The sequence below is a fragment of the Eschrichtius robustus genome, chromosome 12 (genome assembly GCF_028021215.1).
Source record: "Eschrichtius robustus isolate mEscRob2 chromosome 12, mEscRob2.pri, whole genome shotgun sequence".
NCBI classification, from domain to species: Eukaryota; Metazoa; Chordata; class Mammalia; order Artiodactyla; family Eschrichtiidae; genus Eschrichtius; species Eschrichtius robustus.
Genome location: NC_090835.1, coordinates 85,807,893 through 85,822,879, shown reverse-complemented (window position 1 = coordinate 85,822,879; position 14,987 = coordinate 85,807,893). Strand labels below are relative to the sequence as shown.

The window sequence follows — 14,987 nt, the reverse complement described above, 5'->3', positions numbered from 1 at the left end:
GTGATTTCAGGTGGTGAAGTCTGTTCTGACAAGGACCAGAGAATGGTCACTAGTGTGGGCGGCAAAAGTAAAGGTCACTGGATGTGAGCATGTCAATGAGCTGAAAGACCTCAGTGTTGATGGTCATCTACATCGTCCTTGAAATCACCCGGGATGATGGCAGGACATGGGGTGGCTCACAAGGCTCATGGTTCATCCTCAACGAATCAAGGGAATTGGCTCTGTGGAGGACAGCAAGGCAGAGGGAGAGCGTGGACGACCAGAGCTCCACACATAGGTGCTTTTATCTGGCTCTGGGGACCTCACGCTTGGGAGGTGGTGTATGGAGTGAGGAGGATGCTCACCCCACCCGTGACCCTGAGATTCGAGGGAGCCATCCCCTTTGATAAAAAGGCCAAGGAACTATGACTATGGGGAAAGTGACTTTTTAATAGAAACCCTACAGCAGACAGTGGTCAAGTGGGATTAAGGAAGGATAGTATGGCGTGAGATTTGAACAAGAATGTTGGACCTTTTAATAAAGCCTCAACTGGCAATTCTCATTAGTGTTATCCCCTGTGGGACCCCAGTGTCAGTGCTGAAACCTGCCTGACTGGAGGGAAATTGGAAGACAGTGGGTGGGCACTTGGTATTCTGGTATCCTGAGCAGATGCCGTGGTTCTCTGATGCCTGGATCCCGAGGTACCTAAGCGGAGGCTCTGGGAGGTCTTCATTCTGTGCGTTGACTCTCACTTCATGTCATATTTACATCAGAGGCACCAAGACTTTCCTCCTCCCCATGTGCAAACAAGCCACACCTTTCACCAGCCAAAGTCCATCTCACCTTCCACCTCCCCTAGATCAGTCACGCAGGCATGGGAAGATGGGCCTTGTCACCTCTCCCCCATTTTTACTAACGCGTGAGCATATATAATCGGCACAGTCTAAAAACCATTCACCTGCTGGCCATCTCTCCAGATCTGGAGCATGAGACCATGACCTGATGTCGTGGAAGGAGAAATTGAGGTAGGATACCAGGGGAGCTTTTCTGGAGGAGGACTAGGCAAGAGGCTTAGGGATGAGGGAATGAGTGTTGAATGCAGTGTTTAAGTGAAGTGGGGACAGGGGAGTACTTTCTTCTTTGGGTCTTCTTTGGAGATGGCTTGAAAGGAAGGGAAAAGTTCTCCAAACTGCTCTATGTCCTGTTCTCCTTCTCTTTCCCTTTCATTGCAGAATCTGTATAACCCTGAGAGGGATGCTGGTTGGGAGAATGAACAGCTGACAGAGATGCTGATGCAAATGGTTGGGTAGTAATTGACAGCAGTAGCCACATTCTTACAATGTGACCACGAGCCTGCAAGTATCACAGTGTGGTACTTGATAAACTCCTGCCAGCTTCTCTCAACTGAGGGCAAATCAGAGAACACTTTCAACTTTTAAGTTTATGAATCTCTGGCTTCTGACCAGGATACTCTGGCCTTTTAACTTTGAGCTATAAAAATATGCACAGAAAGCTCTGAAGAGGAAAACTGGTCTTTGAATCACCTGCTTCCTCCAGATGTGTGAAGAGGAGTGATTTCAAGTTTAGTAAAGACAAGGAAACCAGAGGGTGTGTGTCAAAGTTGATGATTTATTTCTGAAACTTGTTGCAGAATGGTGGTTTCCGTTGTCCGTGCTACAACTCTATTGATGGAGAGCAGGCGGCTGCCTGCAGTTGGAGGGCTGAATCAGGTCCTCTGAGCTGCTCCAGGGCCGCCTCCTTCCAGCTGGGCCATCTTACCTGGACTGTCTAGGGTGGCAGGCTGTCCAAAGCTCCAGTGGGGAAGGAGGCCCTATAGATGGGAGGCTGGCAGTGTGAGGTGGAGGCCATGCTCCCTCTGCAGGAGGACAGCCGGGAAGAGGGCATCTGCCCCATCTGCCAGGAGTGCCTGAAGGAGGCAGTGCGCACTGACTGCAGACACCTCTTCTGTCGAGCGTGCCTGGCCCAGCACCTGGAGAAGGCCTCAGCCTCCGGGGTCCTCAGCTGCCCCCTCTGCCGGAAGCCCTGTTCCGAGGGGGTCCTGGGGGCCGGCTATACCTGTGACAGCCACCAGAAGAAGGTGTGCTGGTTCTGTGAGGAGAGCAGACGTCTTCTGTGTGTGGAATGCCGGGTGTCCCCTGAACACAAGTGTCACTGTGAACTGGCCATTGAAAACGCCATCAGCCACTACAAGGTAAGGTGGGGTCATCATAGCCATCCCTCTGCCACCACTTCCCTGAGTTACTCCTTCCTACTCCCTGTCCTTTATGCCTGGCGTATCATAGAGGCTCGGTAACTGACACTTTTCTTTGTTTCTTCTGCTTTAACCTGTTTTGGATCCTTGTCTTCACTTTTCTGTGTTTATCTTGCTACTAATGTTAAATTTTCAATGCATTAATAGGAGTCTAAGAGGAGATACGGTCACATGATGTCAGATTCCCAGGAAGCATGAGCTCCTCGCAGTTTGCTCATCTGTAGCATGAAGGAGTTGGACTAAATAGTGCAAAACTCTTCTAGTACTAAGACTGTATGGTTCCCCTGTTTGATAGTGCTAGAAAATTGGCTAGAAATGTAATCAGGTTTTACATATCCTAATGATTAACCTGGAAATACATTGAAACCTGGAAATTAGTACATGATTCTCTCTCTCTCTTCCTTCTTCATCTTTTCTTTCCTCCCTTTCTATAGTGATTATTTTTATCCTATTTTTAAAATTTTTTAATCATAAAACTGGTACATTCAGACAACACTGTAAGGTCTAAAGTCAAAACTAAAAATCTTTCTTCCTGCTTTCCCCCATTCTCAGTCCCCAGAGGTAACCACTTTTAGGTTTTTTTGTATCATTCTTCCAGAAAATTGTGTGTGTGTGTATGAATGCAGTCTCTAAAACACATACACACACACACACGGATTCTCTATATATTTTTCTGTAACTCGTTTTTATCATCTAAAAATACATCTTGGGCATTATCCCATTTTCCCATCAGTACATCTAGATCTTATGAATTCTTTTCAACAACTGCATGGTATTCAATTCTATGAATGTACTATAAATTGGCAGATATTGAGCTATTTCCAGGTTATTGTTTTGTTTTGAGGTCTCATGGGATGTTGTAATGAGTATCCTTCAACATATATTTTGGAGGACTTAGAATATCCAAGCTGTATTTTGGTGAAAGAATAACCTAACTTCCAAGTTTTGATAAATTTTTCCTATCACTATTTACTGAATAATCCATAGTTCCCCCACTGATTTGAATGCCGACTTCTTATTCTGCCATGGGTACGTATAGACTTGCACATTTTCTTGACTCTCCATTCCGTTCTATTCTTCTATCCATTCCTGCTTGTGTGTCAAACCATTTTAAGCACTGTACCTTTGCAATGTGTTTTAATGTCAGGTAGCTCTTAGAACCCTCACAATATTCTTATTTTTCAGAATTTTTGTGGATATTCAGATATATTTATTTTGCCAGTTAGCTTTAGCATTTATTTCCCAACTATCCTCTACCCCCATCCCCAGTTAAGTTAGTATTTGATTGGATTGACAATTGACATATTTTCACCATGGTGTCTTTCTATCCAATAATGAAGGATGAATTTCCAAGTCTTCTTTTAGATACTTGACTTTTTGAACATGTTATAATACAGGATGAGAAACTGGGGACTCCAGATTGAGGGTGACTATGGGAAGGTAGAGAAATAACTCAGAAAGCCAAAGAGGCAAAGTTCTCTGGTTCTAACATCATTCCCTCTAAGTGCAGGGTACCACAGGAGGGCAGGGAGAGTTCTCCCACCTGCTGATGGGCCAGTGAATAGATGGAAAAATCTATTCACTCACTCAATGATTTATTCAGGTCTGTGCTTTGTATAGGATGTCACGCTAGGCATTGTAAGAAGTATAAATATGATTCATAATCTTTGTCCTCAAGTTTACCTTTAAATTAAGACAGGAAAACTAAAATAAATAAATAACAATATTTGTTCATTTAAGAAAGACTTAAGTTCCTGTAGTGTATTAGGAACTACTATACATGCTAGGAATACAATGATGAACAAGTCAGATGCCATCCCTGCTGCCAGGGACTTTGCAGTTTAATAAGAAAGACAGACAAGAAATCAAACAAACTACAAGTCTCGTATGAGCTAAGAAGAAAACAAACAAGAGTCTGAGATGGAGAGTAATGGGTGACCCATGTGGTCGGTGAGGGCCTCACGGAGGAGGTGGCACCGGTGCTGAGATCAGGAAAAAGAGAAGGTGGCCAATGTAAAGTCTGGGCAGAAGGGAAGCACAGATTTGGGAGCCCCAGATCTGGAAAAGCCTTGTTATATTTGAAGAGTTTATAATTAGAGTGTGAATTGCCAGCATTTACTGACAGATTAAAGTGGGGTGAGGGAATGAAGGGAATCAAAGATGACTTCATGAGTTTCTGATTTGAGAAACTGGATGAATGATGGAACAATAAGGACTGGGGAGAACAGGTTTGAATGAAACATCAAGTTTCATTTAGGAGAAGTCAAGTCCAAGTTGAGACACATCAAAGTAGGATCTTAGTTAAGTGGCTGGCTTTGAAATCTGGATCTCCAAAGAGAGTCTGGGTTAGGATTCCCAGAACGTAGGACAGGGTTCCATCAGAATAAAGATAATATTTAAATCCAAGGGAATTGATGCAATATCCTCAGGAGAGAGTCTAGAGAGAAAAGCAGTTCCAGGGCAAGGTCCTTAGAAAGGCCATCATTTAGATGTAAGGTGGAGGGGGACCCAGCAAAGGAGACTTAAAGCAAGCCACTAGCAAGGCAGGAGAAAAGCAAGGGGAGTGGTGTTCCAGATGCTAAGAGAGAAGAATCTGTTAAGAAGTGACAGTAGAGGGACTTCCCTGGTGGTGCAGTGGTTAAGAATCCGCCTTCCAATGCAAGGGACGAGGGTTCGATCCCTGGTCAGGCAACTAAGATCCCACATGCTGAGGGACAACTAAGACCATGAGCTGCAATTACTGAGCCCACTGCAACGAAAGACACTACATGTCGCAAGGAAGATCCCGCGTGCCGCAACTAAGACCCAACGCAGCCAAATAAATAAATATTAAAAAAAAAAAAAAAAAGAAGAAGAAGAAGCAATAGTGGAGTGCATTGAATGATGCTGAGCCATCCAGTAAGATGGGCAGCAGAGAAGTGGATGCTGGGCTGGGAGGAAGCACACTTCTACCATTGTAACAGTGGGGAACATAAGAAGGCCTCTGCAAGGGGAGGGAGTCTTGCAACTTGGGAGAGAACCCAAGTGTTCAGGTATATTTCCTCAATAATATGTGAGGGAAGAACATCAACAGTTTGGGTAGAGGTGGAGGTGTGAAAGGTTTGAAAAGAGAGGAGAAGCCGCGGTAGAGTTTGGAAAAGTGAACCTATGAGTGAAACTGAGTGGAATTGGCAGGCAGCATAGAGCACCAGTTTGAGTTTTGAAACTAGGGATTTAGTGAGTTTCATGAGGCTGCCTGAGGACAGCCAAAGTCTGGGGAGTTGAAGGTATTTTCAAAGGACTGATTACAATGGGAGACCCTGAGCGTGTTTGTAGATGTTGACAGCATAGTTTTGAAATAAAGATTTCTTATGATTTCTCACCATGTCTCTATTCCTTTGAATTAAATTTTGTAAATTAAATATTTTAAATTGTAAATATTGTAAATTGTGTCCTTTTTAAAGGAATTATGTATTGCCTGACCGCACTCCAGAAGACTGAAAAATTTGCAGTGTCTTTTTTGTACATCTGTTTCCTTGCTGCCCAACTCATGCTGTTGTCAATCACTTTTTTCAATGTGCTTTGCTGGTCTTCTAAGTGCATGACAATGATTGAAGTTGTTTTACTTTGCTTGGTTATGAATGCTGGTGGTGAGGTTTCTCTCCACATGGAGACTCACTGTCTACATTTCCCCTTAGAATCAGGGCATAAATTCTACATGAGTGCATCAGAGTAGTTTATCTTTTGGATAATAAGCTATACCAATTATGTTTAACCTTCATTTTTCCTATTCTGATATTTCTTTTCTTTTTATTTCATTTTTGGGGCAAAAATTTTAAGAATTTGTACTTGAATCAGTTCTATTCTATTTAAGAAATAAAATCTCCATGTCTTACTCAGAAATTTATCTAGTATGGTGACAGATAGATAGATATTAGGTCTGTGTCATTTTTAAAGATTAAGTAATTGCTGGCTTATTTGGAATTTAATATACTGTGTTGTGTGAAGGATGACTCCTTTATCAAACAATAAAGTTATTTTTTCTTTATTCTGGTTTACAGTTGTCCCTCAAACATTTCTGTGAGTCCTTTTCACATCTATATGTTCTTTCTGGTTTGACATAAATTAAATTCTTATAATAGTGGCATTTTTTTTTACTCTAGTCCATTGATTATTTTTTTTGTTCTAAAGTTATTATATAGTTTTGATACTTATTGCTTTATGGTTTATTTTTAAATTTAGTAGCATCTTTGTCAAATAATAATTTTTTGTAACCTGATGGTCTTGCTGACTGTCTTTTCAGAAGGATTTTCTTTTTTCTAAATTTAATTTAATTTAATTTATTTATTCGGCTCTGCTGGGTATTACTTGTGGCACGCGGGATCTTTGTTGCTGCATGCGGGATCTTTGTTGTGGCATGCGGGATCTTTAGTTGCGGCATGTAGGCTCTGAGTTGCGGCATGCGGGATCTAGTTCCCTGACCAGGGATCGAACCCAGGCCCCCTGCATTGGGGATGAGGAGTCTTAACCACCGGACCACCAGGGAAGTCTCCAGAAAGATTTTCTTATATAATGTTTCTAAGATTTATGGAGAATCCCTGGAATTTTAATTGGCATTGCATTAAATTTGTTGATTACATTAAGAATTATGACTTTTGTGAGCCTACTTGGTCTTCTTGACCAATAGCAGGATATATCACCAAGCGTTTTCCTTTATGTTTCTGAATTAGATGTTACATTTCTTTATTTAAATCTTATATTGAGAGTAGCTATATATTTTATAAGGGTTGCTTTTTTGACAATTGGTACTTGTAGATTCAAATGAGAGTCTTTGCTGAGTTCATATACCTTTTAACTTAATTTCCTGACGTTTTCTAGATGCACGATTGTGTGGACATTGTCAGGTTTAGTCATCAACACCATTTTTCCTCATAAAATATAATGGGTGATATCATTCTTATCCATACTTTGGGGCACTTTTTGTTCTGTAAGGAGCATGTTCTTTGAAAGTTGGTCTTTTTGTGTGTGTGTGTGACTGTATTGGGGGAAAGGTACCTTTTTGCCTGTTAACCACTTTTTCTTTGATGTGTTTTGTAAGCCTTTTTTTTTTAAATTTTATTTATTTATTTATTTATTGGCTGCGTTGGGTCTTCATTGCTGCGCGTGGGCTTTCTCTAGTTGCAGCGAGCGGGAGCTACTCTTCGTTGTGGTGCGCGGGCTTCTCATTGCGGTGGCTTCTCTTTGCTGCAGAGCACGGGCTCTAGGCGCACGGGCTTCAGTAGTTGTGGCTCGCGGGCTCTAGAGTGCAAGCTCAGTAGTTGTGGTGCATGGGCTTAGTTGCTCCGTGGTATGTGGGATCTTCCCCCACCAGGGATCGTACCTGTGTCCCCTGCATTGGCAGGTGGATTCTTAATCACTGCACCACCAGGGAAGTCCTAGTAAGCCATTTGAGAAGGATTTTAAATGTTGCTATGTTCTCATGTTTCCTCACTATTTAATGTCCTTTTTGGTCAATTTTTTTACTGTGAAATCACATTTTATCTGATATCTGATAGGATCACAGACTTTAAAAAATATTTATTAAGACAAAACAGGTCTTGCACTATTCCCTATATTTCAATTTGTCTTTTTTCCCCCCGGAGGAATATTTTGGGAAGATAAAAGTTTGTAGAATTTTGCTTTCTAATTCTAATGAGTATCTTATTTACATAAATATTACCTTAATGCAAAAATGGATGAATAAATATTTTTTGAAAAATGAGGGACTTTACCTTACTCATTTTGAATATTTTAAACGATAGATCTGAATTATCTTCGTTTTTTCATGCATTATCTTTATTGCTGTTATCTTTGCTTCCTTTTTTCATTTACACAATCTTTGTAGTTGACTTTAAGCTCTTCATTAAATTTTAAACTACTCCAGAAGACAGGACTCTGACATTTTGAACAGGATCTTAAGAACAGGCCTGACTTTGACAGGCAGTAATAGATAGCATTCCTGGTAGAAGGAAGTAAAAGAAAAGCCATGAAGAGGCATGGCTGCGTGGGGTGTGTCCAGGAAACCACAAGCAGCTCTGTTTGGCTAGTGTGGAGAATAGGGAGGGAGTAGAGAGAGGTAACACAGGAAATGTAAATTGGGTTACAGAGGGCCTTGGATATTGGGTTAAGGAGTTCGGGCTTATCTTTGATAATGAGAAACCCTTTTGAAGACAGTAGTAGCACAGGTAAAAAATAAAATATGACTGAGGTTTCAAGCTGGATGAGAGACAGAAGGGTGGGTCCAAGGACAGAAATATGGAGGTCAAGAGTAGTGAATTGTGGAAGAGGGTGGGGAAGAGGAAGATAAGTTTGATTACTCCAAACTGAGTTTGAGCTGTCAATAGGGCAGCAGGAGATACTTAAGTCTCAGCTGGAAACATGGGATTGACTGTTAGGACAAAGAGCTTTTGGGAATTATGATAAAATCTGAAGCCTGAAATTAAGGACATCATTTATAGAAAGAAGAGGGTTAAAGAAACAACCTCAGGAAGGTCAAGGAAGGACGGGAGTGGGAGGTCGGGAGAGTGGGGTGGGTAGAATCACATCCAAGAAGAGGAGGCCTGAGAAGAAGGCACTTCTGGGTTTCTTTCCTGGAGATCACTGTGACCTTGGAGAGAGCAGTTCCAAAAGAATGATGAGAAGCAAAAGCAGATGCTGAGGAGCAAAGGGGCCACGAGGACGTGAAGACAACAAGAACCAACTGCTTCAAGAAATGTAGTTGTGAGAACAGAGTAGATGGAAGGGGTAGCAAGGTGAAGGTTGCTTGCTTGTTTGAGCTTTTCGAGACTTGAACTTCAGTGCTCACACAGACAATTCCCCACCGCACCCCAGCCTCCGCCTTCACCATTGAGGTCCCGAGTGAACTCCAAGACACCCATTTACTTCCTCCCCCTCCTTCTATGACTGTTTTATTGCTTGTCTGCTGGGAAATGCCTGCAGGTAACACCGGTGACATGAAACATTTTTAAATAATTTCCTAGTGACATCATTGTCTCCTCTGTTTATTGTTTGTTTGCTTGAATGTCCTCGCTGAAGTCTCACCCACAGCCCCTTGACCTTGGTTTCACCCTCTGAATCTCAGGACCAGAAAGAACTTTCACAGTCATCTCGTCCAACCCCAGGCTCTACCTGTACATCTCCAGTGATGTGGGACTCTTCTTTTCCAAAAGCAATACATTTTAAGAGTTTATAAGAGAAAATGAGGCAAAATGACAAAAAGAAGAAATATTCCCCATAAACAGCCAACAACAACAACAAAATCCACCCCCCCCCTAATTTTTTTTTACCTGAGGTGAGAAGGATTTACTTAATGATACACACACTCTTCAGTTAATAGCACACTCTTATCTTTAGTCCACAAATCCTGTTCATGTTTTGTTTGTTCCATTTAATCATCATTCCTCCCTCTTCCATGGACAACCACTTAAAGTGTTTGTTGTATTTTTATTTGTAGACAGTTTGGTAAAACACACATTGCTGCACTGTGTGCTTGTATATTGAATTAACAAAATTATATGATGGGCTTCGTTCTATTTCTTGCTTTTCACTCTACCATGTTTTTGAGATCAGTCCATGTTTTGTGGGTCACATAGTCCATTGTTTCTGACAGATGCACTGTGTTCCATAGCGGGCACCTGCCATATTTTACCCATCCATTTCCCAGGAGTGGACTTTATGTGATTCCAATTCTCTGTTACCACAACCAGTGCTGTAGTGTACATATTCTCTTAGAACTAGGAATTCTCTGGGATTTTTACTCAGAAACAGGATGACTGGATCACAGAGGAAAGCACACCTAGGTGGCCGGAACCGTTGCCAGAATGGCTGTGCCAGTGCATATCTCACCAGCCCACAGTGTGGTCCTTATATCCACACACATCCCAGCTCCCCCAGGTGTTATCCAGTTGTCTAATTTTTATTACTCTGATGGGGGTCAAATAATATTTCTTTGTATTAATTTCCATTTCTCTAATCACAGGTGAGTTTGGGCATCCCCTCGTCTGTGAATTAATTGTCCATATTCTCTGCAAATTTTTCTCTTGGGTTCCTGTCTTCTTATTGATGTCTAGGCTTTCCTTTTCTTTCTTTCTTTCTTTCTTTCTTTCTTTCTTTCTTTCTTTCTTTCTTTCTTTCTTTCTTCCTTTCTTTCTTTCTTTCTTTCTTTCGGCTGTGCCTTGTGGCTTGAGAGATCTTAGTTCCCCCACCAGGGATTGAAACGGTCCATGGCAGTGAAAACGCTGAGTCCTAACCACTGGACCACTGGGGAATTCCCTAGGCTTTCCTTTTATATTCTATATATAAGTCTCTTGTTGGTTTTAGACATTGCAGATATTATCTCTTAGTCTGTCATTTCTCTGTTAGGTTTGTCCATAGAGTTGTCATTGAACAGAAATATTTAATTTTGAGATAATCAAATTAAATCATTCTCTCATGGTTTGTGCTTTTGGAGGTTTATTCTTTAACATTTTATTTATTCTTTAACATTATTTTCTATTAACTTTATAGTTTTCCTTTCACACTGTCTTTAATCCAGCTAGAGTCTGCCTTCACATATGGTTCTGGATAGGGATCTGGCTTTATTTTTCCCTGTTGTTGTAAGCCAGTTTTCTCAACACCATCTCCTACAGATTTTGTCCCTTCTCTTACTGATCTGTGTATTGCTTTTTATTTTTATTCTATCTTATTTTCTCCCAGTTTTATTGAGTTATAATTGACATACAGTAGTATGTAAGTTTAAGGTGTACAGCATAATGATTTGACTTACATACATAATGAAACAATTATTACAATAAGTTTAATGAACACCCATTATCTCATATAGATACGAAATTAAACAAATAGAAAAAAAAATTGTATTGTGATGAGAACTCAAGATTTACTCTCTTACCAACTTTCATATATAACATACAACAGTGGGAATTATATTTATCATGTTGTACATTACATCCCTAGTACTTATTTATCTTATAACTGGAAATTTGTATCTTGTGACTGCCTTTACCCAATTCCCCGTCCTCCCACTCCCTGCCTCTGGTAACCACAAATCTGATCTCTTTTTCTATGTTTGTTTGTTTGTTTGTTTGTTTTGGAAGCATGATTGACCTGCAATATTATGAGAGTTCCTCTTACACAACATAGTGATTCAATATTTCTATACCTTTCAAAATGATCACCACGATAAGTTTACTTACAATATGTCACTATACAAAGATATTACACAGTTTTTGACTATATTCTCCACATTGCACATTTCAGACCTGTGACTCGTTTCTTTTTACTTTTTTTTTCTTTTTAAATTCTTTTGTAAACATGGGTCTGTCCCTGAGCTCTCTCTTCTTCCATTTTCTATTTTTTCTTGTCCCAGTACCACACTGTTTTATTACTATGGCTTTGTACACCCTTTTATCTGGTATGCAAATATATTTTGTAACTAAGGTAACAAGGGTTACAAGAAGAACATTTTCAGACTCTTTTGCTGACACCCCCCACCCTGCACCTTTCTTCCATTTTGATTCATTAAAGGCTTATGTTGATATCAGTATCAGCTTTGTTTATATTTGCTTCCTACATAGTTTACCCAAAATCTGAAAGTAAATGTTTTAGAAACTGAAATGATTCATTATATCCTTAGATTCCAGGACACCGTGACCCATCCAGACACTGATTTAAGATTTAGAGAGAGGTTCCATGCCTTCCTGGGCTGTGGGTTTGCTCTAATAGAGAGTTCTTGTCCATCCCAGCCAGGGTAGGGGAGTGGTACCAGAGGTTTTTCATCTCCTCTGTAAGTCAGTTCTCTCTAGATTGGCTTCACTTGTTGATGAGAAGTAGTGAGGGTTGCCAGAGATCAGCACATAACTTTTAGATGTCGGGAGAAAAACACCCTGAAGTCAAGTAGAAAAGGTTCTCTTACTATCTGTTATTTTTATGTAGTTAAGGCTTTTTAAAAAATTGCCTATTGCTTTTTGCCATCATTATCCATTAAATAAACTCTTGTGTTCCTTACCCCAAGCATGATGCATAGAAGGCTGCCTCTTTTTAGGCAGAATTTTACTTTAGCCTCATCCTGGGATCAGGACACCCCCTCCCCGCCGTGTGTTCCATGGGCACCACCCTCACCCCCAGTCTGACCAGCAGGGGTGTCTGTCTCTCTAGGAACGACTCAACCGCAGGATCAGGAAGCTCAGAAAGGACATCTGCGAACTCCAGCGGCTCAGGGCTCAGGAGGAAGAGAGACTGCAGGCTATGCAGGTGGGCTTTGCAGAGTCCCAGGAAGGACTCTGGTCTGATCATCTGTCTGTCTGGAGCAGCCTGCTGTGGGTGGAGGGCCTGGAGGCTGGAAACACAAGTGCTGGGCTCGGCCTAGGGGTTTGCTGGCTGAGTGACCTGGGGCAAGTCAAGCCCTCTGACCTTCATGTGGTTTATATGTTCAGTGAAAGCCAGTCCTGCTCCACCTGGTTCTAGGTGAAGATCAAAGGAGACAAGCAGCCCATCAACTGAAAACTACTCCACAAACCATACGTCTCTTTCTCTCTCTGACCATCTACCTTTCTGTTGCTTGTTCACTTCGATGTGGGGGTCTCTCCTCACCCTATGATTTGAAGGGGGTTAAAAGTCAGTGGAAGGATATAGCCGAGTGGGGTGTGTGTGTGTGTGTGAGACCTGGCGTCTGTGGATGTTCACAAGGGTGTGAGGTGGGGGGGAGGGGGAGGTGTCCCTTCATTTTTGAAGAACACGGCTACCCCGTAATACCCATGACATGCAGAGGCAACGCCATGAGGGGAGGAGGACCGAGAAATCAGCATTCTCGCTCAGAACATTCAGAGACTGAAGGTCCAGAGGGAGTCATCTGACACTGAACCTTAGGGAGCTCCTTTTCTGGAGTTTCAGGCAGACTGTAGGACCCACAGGCTGGAGGCTGAACTGGAGCATCAACACCGAGCCGGGAGACAGCTGGATGCCCTCCCTCAGCAGCAGCCAGGCCAGCTGGAGGACATGCCAGCAGAGGTGTCCAGAATCCCTGGCATCTCCAGGGCAATGATTCAACTCAGCAGCCTGGTCACTGAACTGGAGGGGATGGCTAAGAAACTGGATGCCAGCCTGCTGAAGGTGCATACCCTGAGGTGCCTCCCAAAGCCTGGGATTCTCCCCAAATAGTGGGCAGCCTACCTGTAGCATCCCTCTGGGAGGTGTAAGAAGGAGAGTCTTCTCTGTGACACGTGGTGGTGGCTTGTCCAAGGCTGCACAATGCTGCTGCAGCGGAGGCGGGTACACAGAAGGGGTGCTACCCTCTCTATTTCTCAAGGTGACAGCCCAGAGTGCCATCCACTAGTGGGTTGGGGAGGGAATTGGAGGGGACAGGAACCTGAGAACTGGTTGTGACTCTCACTCTCTTTCTCTCTCCTAGGATGCCAGTGACTTATTGAACAGGTATGAGCCGTCCCATCTCCCTTCCCACATGTGCTTACACAGCACAAACCCACACAAACATAGATGTGTGTATGGGCTTTCTCACGGTCAAGGAGCTCCGCTGCTCCATTAACTTGCATCTTCAGGCTACATGGAAAGTGGAAGATTGAACAGAATATACTGAAGGATTTCTTTGTTTCTAGGAGTGCTCCAGAGCAGTTAGAGGCTATTTATCCCAACTTAGAGAAAAGGATCAATGAATCACTTAACCAGCCATCCTCAGCAGTTCTGACTAGTTCATCCCTGGACCAGCTCATCTCAGACTCACCTCAGCCTCCTGGCTCTCCTTCCCCCAACCTGTCCAACCTCCCACTAGGTCTGCCCAGTGCACCCTCAGGCCTGCCACCTCCTGAACATGCCACAGCTGTGATCAGATGCCTGACCCTCTGATACCTGGACAATAGTCACAGCCTCTTTCCTGAACCAGGCTCCCACTGCAGAAGTCAGCATCCAAGACCGCCGTTTTGCCTGTGAACTGACAGTAGCACCCATCTCTCACAATCTCATATTAAAATGGGAGTACCCAGGTACCTGGATGGCATGAGTTCACAGTGGTGAGGCCACCTCTGCCTGTGGAGCTGGCACGTCTGTTGGCAGAAATATTCCTTCTGAGCTCCTGTAACACCTGTTGTCTGTACAACGCACCTGGAGCTTACATTACTTTTGTGGTGGACAGACTCTACAGTGACCTCCCATGATCCTCCCCTCGTGCTGTTCATGCCTTTGCATGATCCCCTGTCTTTGAGTGTGAGCAGAACCTGTGACTTGCTTCTAATCAATGGAATATGACACAGGGGATGGGCTGTCCCTTCGCAGACTGTATTACACGGATGGGATGCCTCCTTGCTAACACGCTCACTCTTGAAACTCCCCTTGCTGGATTGATGACGTGGGTAGCCCTGTGGCCAGCAGGCAGCCTCTAGGAGCTGAGAGCAGCCTCCAGCCTTCAGCCAACAAGAAGCAGAGGCCCTCAGTCTTGCAGCTGCAAGAAAATTAATTCTGCCAACTGCCTCAGTGAACTTGGAAATGGATTTTTCCCCAGTCGAGCCTCAAGAGGAGAACCCAGTCCACCTGACATCTTGATTGCAGCCTTGTGAGACCCTAAGCAGAGAACCCAAATTTCTGACCCACAGAAACTGTGAGGCAATAGATGTCATAGAAACGATGATATAATAAATCTGTGTTGTTTTAAGACACTAAATTTGTGGTAATTTTTATGGAGCAATGAGTAATACCTTTGTATATTAATTA

At 42.8% G+C, this 14,987-nt stretch overlaps 1 protein-coding gene across 1 annotated transcript; it reads left to right on the top strand.

The window, feature by feature from the left end:
- Positions 1 to 1,847: 1,847 nt before the first annotated feature.
- TRIM40 (tripartite motif containing 40) lies at positions 1,848 to 14,126 on the top strand. The gene is made up of 5 exons (XM_068559380.1): positions 1,848 to 2,192; positions 12,423 to 12,518; positions 13,152 to 13,376; positions 13,675 to 13,697; positions 13,880 to 14,126. Exons 1-5 carry the CDS (start codon positions 1,848 to 1,850, stop codon positions 14,124 to 14,126), a joined length of 936 nt encoding a protein of 311 aa, XP_068415481.1.
- The last annotated feature ends 861 nt before the right edge of the window (positions 14,127 to 14,987 follow it).